Genomic DNA, 14,398 nt, shown 5'->3' with positions numbered 1-14,398 from the left:
CTAATTCCTCATGATCTTTCCCATCTCTATTTGCTTCTTAGCCAAACCCATGCAAGACCAGGGAAAAAGTTGCCTTCTTTCAAAATTAGCCCTTTCTCTATGAACCACGTTATAGTGGGAGCCCCGGAAAGGGTGTCAGGTGGCCGGCATCTGTGCTCTGAAGTATAGGAGTCAGTCTTCTAATAAAAATCAAACCAGTGTTCCTTACAAGTAGGCTCCCCCTGTGAATTCTCTCAGATAAAGCATCTGTAAGGCTTACAAAGTAAAGTCAATACACCTCTAAGGACCAGAGGGGAGATAGGACGATCCGTTATTGTAGCCTATCAGCATTTTCTTTCTATTTCAGTACCTATACATCAGTGCAAGTGATTTGAGCCGACTGCATACTGTAAGATTTATTTTTAAGATTAAAGTTATTGATTTTTCTCACTACCTCACCAGTGTTATTTGGAAAAAGTCTCAGCTGATGCCAATAGACTTATCTATATAATGCCAAGTATGCAGAGGAAAACAGATCAGTGGCTGGGTTGTCGACTTTATGGAAGCATCTGGATACTCCACTGAGTTTTTTAAAAAGATTTTGATGTAGATATTTGACATCATCAAAGTGGTACTATAGCTCCATACAAAATAAGAACCCTGTTGCTAAAGCAATAATTTTGACCCTGTTGATAACAAGCTCTTTGATACATTGTTGGGTGTGTTTCACCTTGAAATGCAAAGTCATCTTTTTGAAGATAATGACCAAAAACAGTATTTTAAATATTTTAAAATTCAGCATTAAAAGAACACTAAATTATATGATATAAATCCTTTTTCTTTCTAAACACACTAGTGGTGTCGCTGGTTTTTTTTTGTTTGCTTTTTTCTTGAAGCGATAATCTTCTTTAGTTTGGTGAACTTTTTAAAGCCAAACACATTAAGCATATACACAAAATCACTGAAACATGTCAAAAACGGCTTTGTGAACTGTAATCTCATTTTGGCTTTATAGTGTCCTGATCATACGATACATTTTATTTACCTACTTTTTTACGTTTATGCATTTTGAGAGAGAGAGACAGAGAGACAGACAGACAGAGAGAGAGAGAGAGAGGGAGAAAACACAAGTGGGGGATGGGCAGAGAGAGAAAGAGGGAGAATCCCAAGCAGTATCCCTGCGGTCAGTGCACAGCCCGATGTGGGGCTTGATCCCAGGAACTGTGAGATCATGATCTGAGCCGGAATCAAGAGTCGAACGCTTAACCAACTGAGCCACCCAGGTGCCCCTAGAGTAGGCTCTATGCCCACGTGGGGCCTGAACTCACGACCCCAAGATCTAGAGTCGTGTGCTTGACCATGTGCCCCCATATGCTATATTTTACATCAATCTGGGCTATGTGGAATTTAGAGGCAGTCAACGAGATAGGATGGCATGCCGTAACACCACAGGTGCCTCAAGCATTTTATTTCTGTGTGCTTTGCCCTCAGAGTCCTATTTTAGCCGAGGTCAAATGCAGAAACTGTGTTAGCATCACTCGGTGGACCTAACATCGTCTTCATCTGACAGTGATTTTTTAAAGACCACAACATAAATTATGTCTACAATATTCAATTTAAAAGTATTACATTTTGTTTGTTTTGGGCATTCTTCTTCTTCCCCTTCTAACCAGCAGAGAGCTGGAGTCTGCTGACAGAGAGAGAGAGGGATGTTGAGCTGGAGATACTTAGGGCCAGAGTGAGAGCAACCATGTGGTCTAGTCCAGGAGGAACGTACATTCTTGGTCATGCCACACCAAGTCTCTGGTTGTAACTTATTTCCAGCTGTCACTCCAAATGTGAATATCTGAGGGTCCTTACCTGAGTGGTGTGGGTCTCTCTCTGTCTCTGAAATGATGAGGTCGTGAAGGTGCTCACAGAAAATCTGGGGAACCCCTCTTCTTCAGGTAAACCTGTTAAGGTCAACACCAAGTCGAGGTTAAGTTGGGTGTCCTTCCCCCAAATAAAAAAAGCTGCATACTTACTGCAAAAAAGTCGACTTTTTACATCTCATGGATGGAAATGATGGTCAGCAAATACTCATTGGATAAAAATTTCCTAAGGAAACATGGGAACACCAAATACTGTTGCAATTCCATTAAATAAAAGAGGCAGGATGTTGAAAAAAGCAATGAAGGGATGGTGAGGAAATGTTCCATAATGGCACAAAGTGAGCAGAGAAGTACTGTAGGGGAAACTGAGGAGAGTTTGGTGAAGCAGCCACAGCAGCGGGAGGAGCCTAAAGGCCTCAGAGAGTGAACGGGTACCTTGGGCCACTACAGTGGAAAAAGTTGGCATCTCATTTGGGCCGCAGGGAGGCGAAGAGGGGAGTGGAGGACAGACCAGACATTATCGAGTCTACGCATCACACGGACTCCATTGGCTAGTGTTCACACACAATGGGGAGGAAGGGGTTGGTGGACTCCTATGAGGAAAAGGCCACGGTAGCTGCCCACCCCCAGCAGACCAATTCATCACCAGCCTTGCAGGACAAATAGAGGGTTCAAGGACATGGATAGCCCCCACTGAAATACTACAGAAGTCCCCATAGGCACCAAAGGATTTTATCAGTGATCCCTCACGATAGAAACAGGGTTTCTCCACCTCAGCGCAGCTGGCGCTTTGGGCTGGAAGTTTCTCCGTTGTGGGGCTGCCCTGTGCACTGTGGGATGGTTAGCAGCATCTCTGGTCTCTGCCCTATATGGTAGTAGCACCTCACAACTGAGATAGCCAAAAAATGTCCCCCTGGTGGCAAAACCACCGCTGACTCAGCACCAACAGGAGACAGGGGTTGAGAGTCACAAGTGACTTGTTCATAAAGATAAAAGCAAAAATGAACGACTGGGACCTCATGAAGATAAAAAGCTTCTGCACTGCAAAGGAAACAGTCAACAAAACTAAAAGGCAACTGAAAGAATGGGAAAAGGTGTTTGCAAATGACATATCAGACAAAGGGCTAGTATCCAAAATTTATAAAGAACTCACCAAACTCCACACCCAAAAAACAAATAATCCAGTGAAGAAATGGGCAGAAGACATGAATAGACACTTCTCTAAAGAAGACATCCAGATGGCCAACAGGCACATGAAAAGATGCTCAACGTCACTCCTCATCAGGGAAATACAAATCAAAACCACACTGAGATAACACCTCATTCTAGTCAGAGTGGCTAAAATGAACAAATCAGGAGACTATAGATGCTGGCAAGGATGTGGAGAAACAGGAACCCTCTTGCACTGTTGGTGGGAATGCAAACTGGTGCAGACACTCTGGAAAACAGTGTGGAGGTTCCTTAAAAAATTAAAAATAGATCTACCCTATGACCCAGCAATAGCACTGCTAGGAATTTACCCAAGGGATACAGGAGTACTGATGCATAGGGGCACTTGTACCCCAATGTTCATAGCAGCACTCTCAACAATAGCCAAATTATGGAAAGAGCCTAAATGTCCATCAACTGATGAATGGATAAAGAAATTGTGGTTTATATACACAACGGAATACTATGTGGCAATGAGAATGAATGAAATCTGGCCTTTTGTAGCAACGTGGATGGAACTGGAGAGTGTTATGCTAAGTGAAATAAGTCAGGCAGAGAAAGACACCATATGTTTTCACTCTTATGTGGATCCTGAGAAACCTAACAGAAGACCATGGGGGAGGGGAAGGAAAAAAAAGTTGGAGAGGGAGGGAGGCAAACCATAAGAGACTCTTAAAAACTGAGAACAATCTGAGGGTTGATGGGGGTGGGAGGGAGGGGAGGGTGGGTGATGGGCATTGAGGAGGGCACCTGTTGGGATGAGCACTGGGTGTTGCATGGAAACCAATTTGACAATAAATTTCATATTAAAAAAAAAGATGGAAACATGAAAAGAGGAAAATTACCTGATGGAATGAGCTCAATCCAGGGGCCTTAAATTATGAAGTGATAGCTGCTCTTCTCTAAAATTGTAATTAACCAGTATGGCATAATTGATCAGACATATACAGGCTTCCCAAATTCAAGATCATTAGGAAATCACTGCACGCCTTTTCAGATCAGGAGTGAGTGAGCTCCCCAGGAAGTCCACAGAAACCCTATCAGCACATAACAAGCCCCCCTACCCCCAGTCAATCTTCCTGTTATAGATACAAAGGCCTTGGCATGGAAAGGTTAGCTTCATCGAGACCAGGCACACTGGGGCCAGCACCTGGAAAGAGACAGGCCTACACATGGAAGTCATGGGGCAAGATGGGTCCTGGCCACAAGCAACAGCAATGTCTGAAGTTGGCCAGGGGAAATTATATTAGAGACTGGCATAGCACGTGTGGGAAAGGGGCCAATCAATCAGTGTTTGAGTGATCTGTAAACTAAACCAGGAGGGAGGAATGATGGACATCTGAGATCAGTCACAAATTGGAATCCCAGGCATCCAAATAAGCAGGGAGTCAGCAAAAACTGGGTGTCCAGGCAGGAGGGCACAGCCGAGTCCGGGATTCATGTGTATCAGGAGTGTCAGAGGTGTGGGGGCTGGTGGGGGAAACAGAGAGCTGACTGACAACCAAGGACAGACGTCCACCTTCTGGAGCACTGGGTTCCAGGAATTGGACGGTGGGGGAGAAAGCTGTCATCCATTTTCCAAAACTAAATTATAAATCAGAAGTTTGCGCCCCAAATAAAACAGAAACTCAGTGTGCCGAGGATACAAACTCAGAGCCAAATCAATAGCATAATGTGCTATATATCACGTCATAAAGAAAGTTAAGAAGTATTTGTGGTCATTGTCTGAATAAGGCACTGGGAAATACAATGACTAAAGGAAAGTCCTGCCATTGCACAGGAGTGGCCTTCCACCAGAACACACGGCAGGGTGATTTGTGGGTTAGTCAGCATCCTGGAGAGAGCAGGGATGAATTATGATGGAGGGGATTAGGGGAATGTGATGGTGGGGACGCCAAAGGGTCTGGGCATTCCGGGATGAGAAGGCTCCGAATGGTCAAGAAGGTGAGATGGGCCTCCTTGGGAGAGCTCCAGGGAAGAACTTCCAGATGGTTCCATGCCTCAGGAAAGGACCACTGAGAGGGTGTGGTCAGTGGGGGCCCCTGCAGAATGTGCTGGAAGGTAGAGAGATCAAGGGCAAGCACTTCACATGCCATCTCACAGATGTCTGACAGTAGTCTGTAAGCCACAGACAACACTGTGGGTTTCCAGAGGGGATGGGATGTGATGCCATTTTACCTGAGTGGTGAGTGAAGAGGCATTTCTTACCTGTTGACTAAAGAAATCACTGATCCCAGAACCTGTGGCAGGGTCACCAGGGTAGGGACAGAAGGTGTCAGTGTGGGGCAGGTGAAAGTGTGGGGACCCCGGTGTGGAGGGGGGGGTCAGGGAGAAGAAAGCGGTGCTGGAAACCTTGGCGTGGATGGTATCTCCTCCCCTTGGGCAGGTGCAGGTTGGGGGAGAAGCTGAGACTGACCAGCCTGGGGTGCAGAAAACCCTGCCTGGATGTCTGTAGCAAACAGGTGGGAGAACCCCACTTGGGCCAATATACCCAGCAAGTGGAAGCAGCAGATAAAGTAACAGCCAGGCAGCCCTGGAGGTGCAGACGATGTTAGAAGGCAGAGTTTTGTTCCGCTTTGTTTTTGACCAAAAAGATTTCTATCTTATTGTCATATCGGAAGCAGCACGTGTTAAAGGCAAATAATCTAAAAGTGACACCAGAAGAAAAAAAATTTGTGGAGGAAAAATGTATTACTATCTCTATTTGAACATTTAAAAATAAACATATGCCAAAAATCATAAAAATTTATACATATAAAAATATTTTACATAAATTTTATATATGAATATAAAATATTAAAAAATGAAAAAGAATACAGAATATTTAAATACACTAAATAAAAGGCTCTATTGTTCTTAAAACATCCTACAAATCAAAATAAAGGACCTACTGGCAGATTTTAAAATATGGGAAAAGAATATGTATAGAGAGGAAAGAGAGTATATGGCCCCTAAATGATGAACATGTTCATTTTCATTAAGTACCCAAAGAAATGCACATAAAGGTACAATAACTTAGCCACCTTATTGGTCAAGATAACAAATATTTCAAAACTTTTTGTTACTGAAATTTCATACACATATAAGAGTCAAGAGAATACGCAAGGAAAGTCCACGTGCCCATGACCAAGCCTTGGGATGTTCGTTATTTCAATTTTGTTTCATTTACTTCTCATTAGCTTTGAAAAAAAGAAAGAAAAGAAAGATGTAGCAATTGTGTCATTTCACCTGTCAGCTAGCCAAAGACCCCAGAAAAGGCCCCAAGTCTTGGGGTAAAGAATTCTACTGTGTTCCTACCAAGTTAAAGGTTCTTGATCAGTGTTGGGGGCCATCGAAGGTCAATCTGGAACCTTTATTTGTCGACTTCCATTGAAGGCTTCTACCACGGACAATTGCTCGCACATACTCATGAACGTGCTTTCATTTTCTTGCAGCCACAGCCTTGTCCCCAGACCCCATTCTGTGGTGATAATTCCCAGTGGATGTAGTTCTGTGTCCTCAACACATTCTTACTACAGCGGCAACAGTGGGCCTCAAAATGCTAAGCATGTCCATTTGATATGAAACCATCCGTTTAAGGAGCCATGCTTGTCCAAATTAGAGCAAGGGCTAAGAACTTCTGAAACTGTCCCTGTCCTACCCCCCCAGATACCCAGCTCTTCTGTTCAAAGAAAGCATGCAGAGGCTTCGAGAAGGCATTCCCCACCTGCTGATCTGGGCCACGTAATAGATGGCAGCACTCTGTACAACATGCTGTTTGGCACTGGGGCTTGGCAGGGGGGAGTCAGGAAGTCATCAGCCTTGATCCAGGGGCCAGGTAGAGGGAGGAGGCTCCCTGCTCCTCTCCCTGAGCAGTGGGTGCTGCTCAGAGCTTTGTCAATTCATCCTTCCCCGGGATGCTCAGGGGAAGTGTATTTAGGACACTCTCCTCATCATGTGCAGTGTGGATCCAGGCCCTGGACTTCCCTGAGTTTGTAAGGTGATTTTGAAAAGGGAGAGACTCTGCGGTGGTGAAGTCTACGCATAAAACCCCGTGGGTTTATGTAGAGCCTTCTAAGAAGAGAAGAATAGGGCAGGCTGGAGAGGGTGGTGTGGCTCTGAGTCTTAAGTAATGAACCCCTTAGAATCTGCCAGCCACAATCCCTGAGGCTCTGTTGGGACCCAAGTGTGTTTAGTTGATAGCAATATATGATTCTCCTTGCGTGTGCTCCCAGCTTACCAAATACCTCCGATCTCAAAGTCATGATTCTCCTGGTTTTTGTGAAACTGCATGCTGGCGTTGCCGTCTCTGATCATTTATTCTGTATCTCCATGCCGGTCCTTCTCAAAGTACGTTTCTCAAAGCTTGGCACTCCACATGGTTTTGTGGTCAGATTTTTTCCTCATTTCTCTTAAAAACTTTTCCTCTGATGCTGCAAATGATTCCCATTTCTCCAGCTCCCGTGAAAATCCTGCCTTCCCTATCTTTCCCTCCTGGAGCTCCCCTTAGACTCCTGAATTATCATCAGCATTTATGTCACGACTGTCTACCGCCAGAAGTCCTTCTCATCGCTCGAACTCCAAACCCAACCCACAGGATAAACCTCTCAGAACTCCGTTTCTTCTGTGAAAGAGTGCGCTGTTCTCTCCCTCCTATCCCAGTCCACCCTGGAACATTCTCCTTGGTGTTAACAGGACCAACACACACCTGCTGTTCCCAACCTCAGGTTTTGTTCCACTCTTCACCCTGAGTAACACAATCAGGGAGGTTTCTCCAAAAGAGCCAATGTATGGTGTCCCACCCTCTCCAAGCAAAGACCAGTCTTCACCCTGAGTAACACAATCAGGGAGGTTTCTCCAAAAGAGCTGATGTATGGTGCCCCACCCTCTCCAAGCAAAGACCAGCCTTCCAGAGACACTCTCTGAACTGGCATTCAACACCATCTTATTCACTGACCTACGCCATCAAAGTAGCTCACTCCCATCCCGCCACGGAGATAGATTTTCTTCCCTGGAAGGTGTGCCCTTCTAGTCTGAATCTCCTTCATTTTGAAAATCCCAATCCTCACCAGGAGCATCTGTAAAATCCCAGCACTCGTGAATCTCTTCCTCCACGTGGTGGCAACACCAGAGCGCTCCTTTTTTGTGTGGTTGACCTGACACTTGTCACTGGCTTCCCTGTTCTGTGATCTCTCTTGACACATAATGCTAATGCTCTACATATGCTCTGCTTATACCCAAAGAGCACCTCGTGATTTGCTTAGACTTCCTACTGCTCTGTACGCATTGCACAATGCCTGCATGCAACTGGTGCTTAATAAATTCTTTGTGACTGATGTGCACCTGCCTCTCACTAGGCTTCTTCAGGCCATTCTGTCCTTTATATTATTTTGAATCTTTGAACCCTCCAAGGGATTAAACAGAACCTTTCCTGGAACGCTCCCATAAATCCCGACGTCCATTCATTCCACCAAAATGATATGCGAGTTTGACTCTATGCATGTGTGTATTGGGGTCGATGTCATTAGCATAGATTCTAGCTTTACAGTCTGTCTGGTCCTGGACAAATTAATTCGCGGCCTTGTGCCTTATCGACATCATGCATTTTTGTTTTTATTGGACACGTTTTTCAGTGATCTTCCGGCTCCAAGAAACCTAAGCTTTTCTGACATCTGTGTATTAGGTAATGTATGTAGAGCACTATTTGGGGTGGCATCGTTGTACCAGATCCTCATAACAATCCCATACGGCAGGTCCCTTGATTACCCCCATTTTTAAGATGAGAAAACAGAGGACCAGAAAGGTTAAGTAATTTGCTCACAGCCATGGAATCAATGAACCTCAGAGCTGGGGCCCGAGCACAGGCAAGCAGGAACAATGCAGCGTTGCCAGGAAAGAACAGTCAGCCTTTGAATCCAGCTGTTTTTAATCGGGACTTCTTAACTACGGTGGAGGAGATTTAATTAAATGGAGTCCAAATTAGCAATTATTCAATATGACTTCAAAATATTTTTAGCCAGAAGGAGTGGGGCAGTGCTTTCTACATGCCCGAGAAGCTGGCTTTCTTTGCAAAGCTACCTTCTGCTGCTGAAAATAGATAATTGCACAATATTCCAGATTGTCAAGTGAAGGCTTGCTTCCTCCTGGCAGTCAGCTTTTGAGTCAGACAACAGTATGAGTTCCAAAGAATCTATACAATTCCCATAAACAAAGTGATGTTGTAAAACGTATATGCGAATGTTTTTCACGGGCTCCAACCAGAGGAGCCCTGCCAGCATTCCACATCTACCTCGAGCAGGGCTGACGAAAGCCGTTTTTAGATGTTTCCAGAATCACTGGGGTTTGGTGCTCCAGTGGCGCTCGGTTCAATACGGAATCTACAAAAAATGCAGAGTTCCAGGTCCCAGAGCGTCCCATCCAGTCCGTCCCCACGGAAAGCCCTTTACACCCAGATAACCCTTACTGCGCACCGACGATAAACATAACGCAAATAAAAAGAGAGATAGTCTTCACAGAATGACAAATGTAAAATCAAATGTAATGACTGTATTCTTTAGTTGCCATTTGTTTCCTGATGCCCAGCAATAAAATGTATATTCACTGAGCAGCAAGCAAATCATACTGAACATAAAATGGCCTGGCTGGAACTTCTTTATGTCTTTATTTCCCCCACGAAATAAACATCTTTATACTCACAATATTTTGTGTGATACAACGAAAATGTCCTAACACTGAAAACTGTTCTTTAATCTAATGATAAATAACCACAAGTCCAGGGAATAATTAAGTATACCAAAAAAGATCTAAGTCTGTGTTCACATCAGTAAAAGGATGGCAATTAAAGTAAATGATAGCTATAATTACCCACACATAACTATATTTCAGCAAACGAACAAACAGAGAATTATTTCTGGGAAGCAGAGGTAGCATGCAGATCCTGGCATTCAAGATAAATCATTTCCTAGAAAAATAACACTATTTCTGATTCAATTAGAATTCCAAGTTATTTTAAACATTTATTTCCATCTTGTGCCTTTATTTAGAAAGCACACTGACTATCCCTGGTGAATTAGGAATCGGTACCAGTAACCGCTTTCAGAGCGAGGATGGGTCACACCTACATCAGGCGTGGCACAGGTGTCATATCGGGTCAGTTCTTATCATACTGATGGGCAGAAGTTTTCTGACTCCACACCCTGCACAGAACTTACTGGTCCCTATGTAACATGCAACATGGCCCCGGTCGGTAAGTGCTTACCCAGTGCTAAGTATCCACGGCACGGTGCCCGATGCTGTAATGATGATGAGAAGGTGGCAAGAGCCGGGACATCCATGGTGTTCATGAAAGTAGAACCATATAAACGTGGCAAGTGGCTTTGAAAGACTGAAATCCCAACTGAAATAATTTTCCTTTTGTGCGTGTGGCTCCTGATTATTTCCAAGGGATCATCAATTAATGACAACTCAGAACTAGCTTTATTTTAAACTCTGGTCCCTATGAGATTTAAGGGGTAGTGTGTTCTAGGGTCTGAACATTTGTCAGATGCTGAAGTTGAGAAGCCCGAGAGCCCTACATATTTAATGTGATACTATTAATTTCAGGCAATGTATTCCACAAAAATTTCCATCTGGGGCTAGAGGATTTTTTGTCTGTTCCATTGGTTTTTGACTTTACTTTGATTTTTAGAGTAAAACTCACAGATTTTTGTATGAGGTTTTCCAGGATTATTGTCCAAGCCATAACGTTTGGCTTTTGACTCAAGACACAGACAAATTAAATAATTTGGTGACAAGAAGTTTCCATTTTCTTTTTCTTTATGGTAGGATAAACTTCACCCAAGTTGCTAGGGAGAAGGACATTGGGTGAAATTTTAGCAAAAACGAATGAGAATAAGGTCATCTTTCTTAAATAGATGTGTATTCAGTTTTGGTCATTCTAACATATTTTAAATTCCTTTTTTTGTTGTTGTTGTTTAGTGGTGATCTTTAAATGCTCCAAAATTGCAAGGAAAACAGGTATTAATTACTTTCTTACTGGGTACGTTAGTCCTTGTGAAATATACTTCTATCGCATACTTGCTGGCTATTATTGTCACTCAAATTCCATTTTTATTATATTAGGACTATTTAAGTTCAATGTAAGGGTATACAATTGTTTTTGTTATCTTTACCTCCTCACAAAGGAATTACTTCTCACATCAGAGATTTCAGAAAGTAACCATCTTAATTTTTTTTAATTTAAAAAATTTTTACTTTATGTATGTATGTATTAATTTATTCAGAGAGAGTGAGTGCATGTGCGGTCGGGGGTGGGGCCAGAGAAAGAGGAAAAGACAGAATCTTAAACAGGATTCACACCCAGTGTGCCTGATGTAGGGCTAAATCTCAGGACCGTGAGATCATGACCTGAGAGGAAATCAAGAGGTGAATGCTTCACAGACTGAGCCACCCTAACTCCCCAGAAATTCACCATCTTAAAAGAAAGATTGTATCTCAAAAAAAAAAAAAAAAAAAAAGGAAGATCGTATCTGTATACGTCCAGCTAAACAGATGCACATAGATGTGAACGTCAAACATTGACATGGGGAGTTTTACAAAATTCCTCTTTTAATTAAGATGTTGTCTCAAGGGTGGAAAGGTGGAAGATAATCTTGCTGTCTGACAGCTTATTTACTGTAAATCCTGGCAGCCCTAAAGGATGGAGTGCATGTACTGAACACACGTATGGCTATCTGTAATCAACTCAGATTTGTAGTTGTTGACACAGAGATATACCACGGTATTCCAAATGGGGGGAGCAGAACAGTAAAACTACATCCATGTATAACTCAAACTTTATAAAAATAACGCCAAATATACGATGTAGATACACACATTTGTGTGAAAAAATAAAACTCAACACAGTGGAATAATAGACATTTTTGGAGTATTTCTAGGTAATAGGATTGATGGTAGTTTTTATTCTTTATTATTCTTCCCTAAAAGAATTGTTCTTCGCACTATTCTAAAACATGTATAATTTTCATAACATGCATGAAATTATAAATGCCACATTAATAATATGTTATTTTTAAAAGCTGTGAAATTCAGTCAGGAGATGATGTTTAGAAAGGTCAAAACTGGGGCACCTGGGTGTCTCAGCTGGTTAAGTGTTTGACTCTTGACTTCAGCTCAGGTCATGATCTCCTGGGATCGGGATCGAGCCCTGCGTTGGGCTCTGTGCTGACAGGGCAGAGCCTGCTTGGGATTCTGTCTCCCCCTCTTTCTCTGCCCCCTCTCCCCCACGTTGCTTGTGCTGTCCCTCTCTCAAAATAAATAAAGAAACTTTTTTTTTTTTTTTAAAGGCAGGACAATACTTTGGGGTCCCGAGAGCCTGCATCATTCTTTGCTGAACTTTGGTCTTTTCGCGGTGGCAATACAATTCGGTCAGTGGTTTCCTTTTTCTAGCGGTCTTTCTTGCTGGTAGAAAAATCCTTCTGTATCTTACTGATGTAAGATACTTACTGCCACCCCCCACCCCACACCTCCATTGCACCAAAAAGCCTCTGCCTTGTGATCTGCCTACTTTTGATCACTATTCATTATCCTTGCTTAATATGGTGGGTGAGATTCCTAAACACATTTGGGTTTTTCTCCTTGCATGTGATTCCAACAATCTTTTTTCCGAGTGTCAACAGAGAATCCCCACACTGCTCTGGAGACCTTAATGCTCTGTCCCCACCGACTACCTGCCTCTGGTCCCTCCAGGTAACCTGTGACTTGTCACTGCAATGCCCTGCCTGGTTTTCATCCTACACCCGCTGTCCTCCTCCTGCTCTGGACCCTGGCGGAGAGCACACGTGGGCGGGCAATGTACTAGGCCTAGAAGCTGCACCCCCAGCCTCCCTATGTTCTCCTGGACCTAGAGGGACTTCTGACACAGGATGGGGACATCCCTATGGGGGATGCATAGAGTCCCTCCCTCCTGGAGCCCCTCCCCCCAGCCCCTCCCTTGCCAAACCCCCTCTTCCTTTCCAGAGTCCCACCCCCCTGGAGCCCTTCCTCCCCAGCACCCCCCTCCCAGAGCCTCTCCTCCCAGAGCCCCTCCCATATCTCTCAACCCCTCTCCTCAGAGCCCCTCCCCTATCTCTCAACCCCGCTCCCCTCCCCCAGCTCCCCTTCCTAGGAGCCCCTCCTCCTGCAGCCCCTCCTCCCCTGCGTTCAATGCTCCCATTCTGCAGGTTGTGTTGTGTTGTGTGTCGTTCTCCTGTGCTTTTCATGTGCATTTTCTCTAATTACCAATGAAGTTGGGCTCTGAAAAATGTTTGTGCTTATTAATGTCCAAAAACAATTTCCTATTCAATAGTCTTGTTTATAAGTAAACTCTGAATATGAGTCTTCATTAGTTAAATGTGTTGAATACATGTGTATACTTATACACACACACACACACACAGTTTTTCCCCTTTGTGGTTAGCACTCTTATGTGGCCTGTGTAAGAAGTTCTTCTTTGTTTTCCTACCTCTGAAGTTAAAAAAAATCATTCTATATTTTCTACTACAAATTTTATTTTATGTTTGACACTTGGATGTCTAATCCACCAGAAATCTTTTGTGTGTAGGGCACCAAGTAGGGGTCAAGTTCACTGTTTTCCTCACATGGGTAGCCATCGATTATCCTTCCCCCAGCGCCCTGCAATGCCAAGTTCGTCATAAATTAAGTGGTTATTTATGCAAGCTGGGAAGCTTTTCTTTATTCCCCCCTTCTTCTGTATCCCTAGTCTCTGGAAGAGTTTGTGTAATATTGGCATTGTTTCGTCCTTTTTAAAATTTTGAGGCAACTCACTGGAAAAGTCATTTGGGCCTAGTGTTTTCCTCATAGAAAAGTGTTCAATTACAAATTCAATTAATTTAATATTTACGTTACCGTTTAGCCATTTTTATTTGTTTTTGGTCCATTTTGGTTAGTTGTATTTGTTTTTTAATGTGTCTCCTCATCTAAATCCACAAATTAAAAATAAATAAGTAAATTGGCAAAACTGTCTTGGCACAAACTGTACAATACTCAGTATTATTTTTCATTTCTGTAAGATCTGTGGCAGGTCTCTTTGTCCCCAGAGTTGGCCTTCTGGGTCCCCTTCTTTATTTCCCTGTCACCCTTGCAGGAAACTTGGCAATTTTATTCATGCTGCAAAGATTGTTTTTGTTTGAAAACTTTTGGGTTTGTTATTTGTTACCTATTTGTTATAAATTTCAGTGACACAGTTCTTACCTTTGTCACATCTTTCCTCCTACTTGCTTGGTGTTTAATTTGTGGTTCTGTTTCAAACTTGTTGACATTTAAAAAACCCAATTTTTGGCCTTTCTTCTTTTGTAATGTAT

The 14,398-nt window shown here is 43.2% G+C and overlaps 1 protein-coding gene across 1 annotated transcript in view; it reads right to left on the bottom strand.

Moving 5' to 3' along the window:
* The window catches only part of MYO16 (myosin XVI), a 467,181-nt gene that overhangs the window by 24,395 nt on the left and 428,388 nt on the right, over nt 1-14,398 (bottom strand). Inside the window, exon 34 of the mRNA XM_047086088.1 lies at nt 1,840-1,931. Within this exon, the coding sequence (XP_046942044.1) occupies nt 1,840-1,931 (92 nt within the window). The remainder of the gene's footprint in view (nt 1-1,839; nt 1,932-14,398) is intronic.

Source organism: Lynx rufus, unplaced genomic scaffold (assembly GCF_022079265.1).
Source record: "Lynx rufus isolate CCGP_SWC_20201006 ecotype Redwood Valley unplaced genomic scaffold, mLynRuf1.p SCAF_1, whole genome shotgun sequence".
NCBI lineage: Eukaryota > Metazoa > Chordata > Mammalia > Carnivora > Felidae > Lynx > Lynx rufus.
The sequence above is the reverse complement of the archived record's forward strand: the minus strand, read 5'-3'. Positions and strand labels throughout refer to the sequence as shown.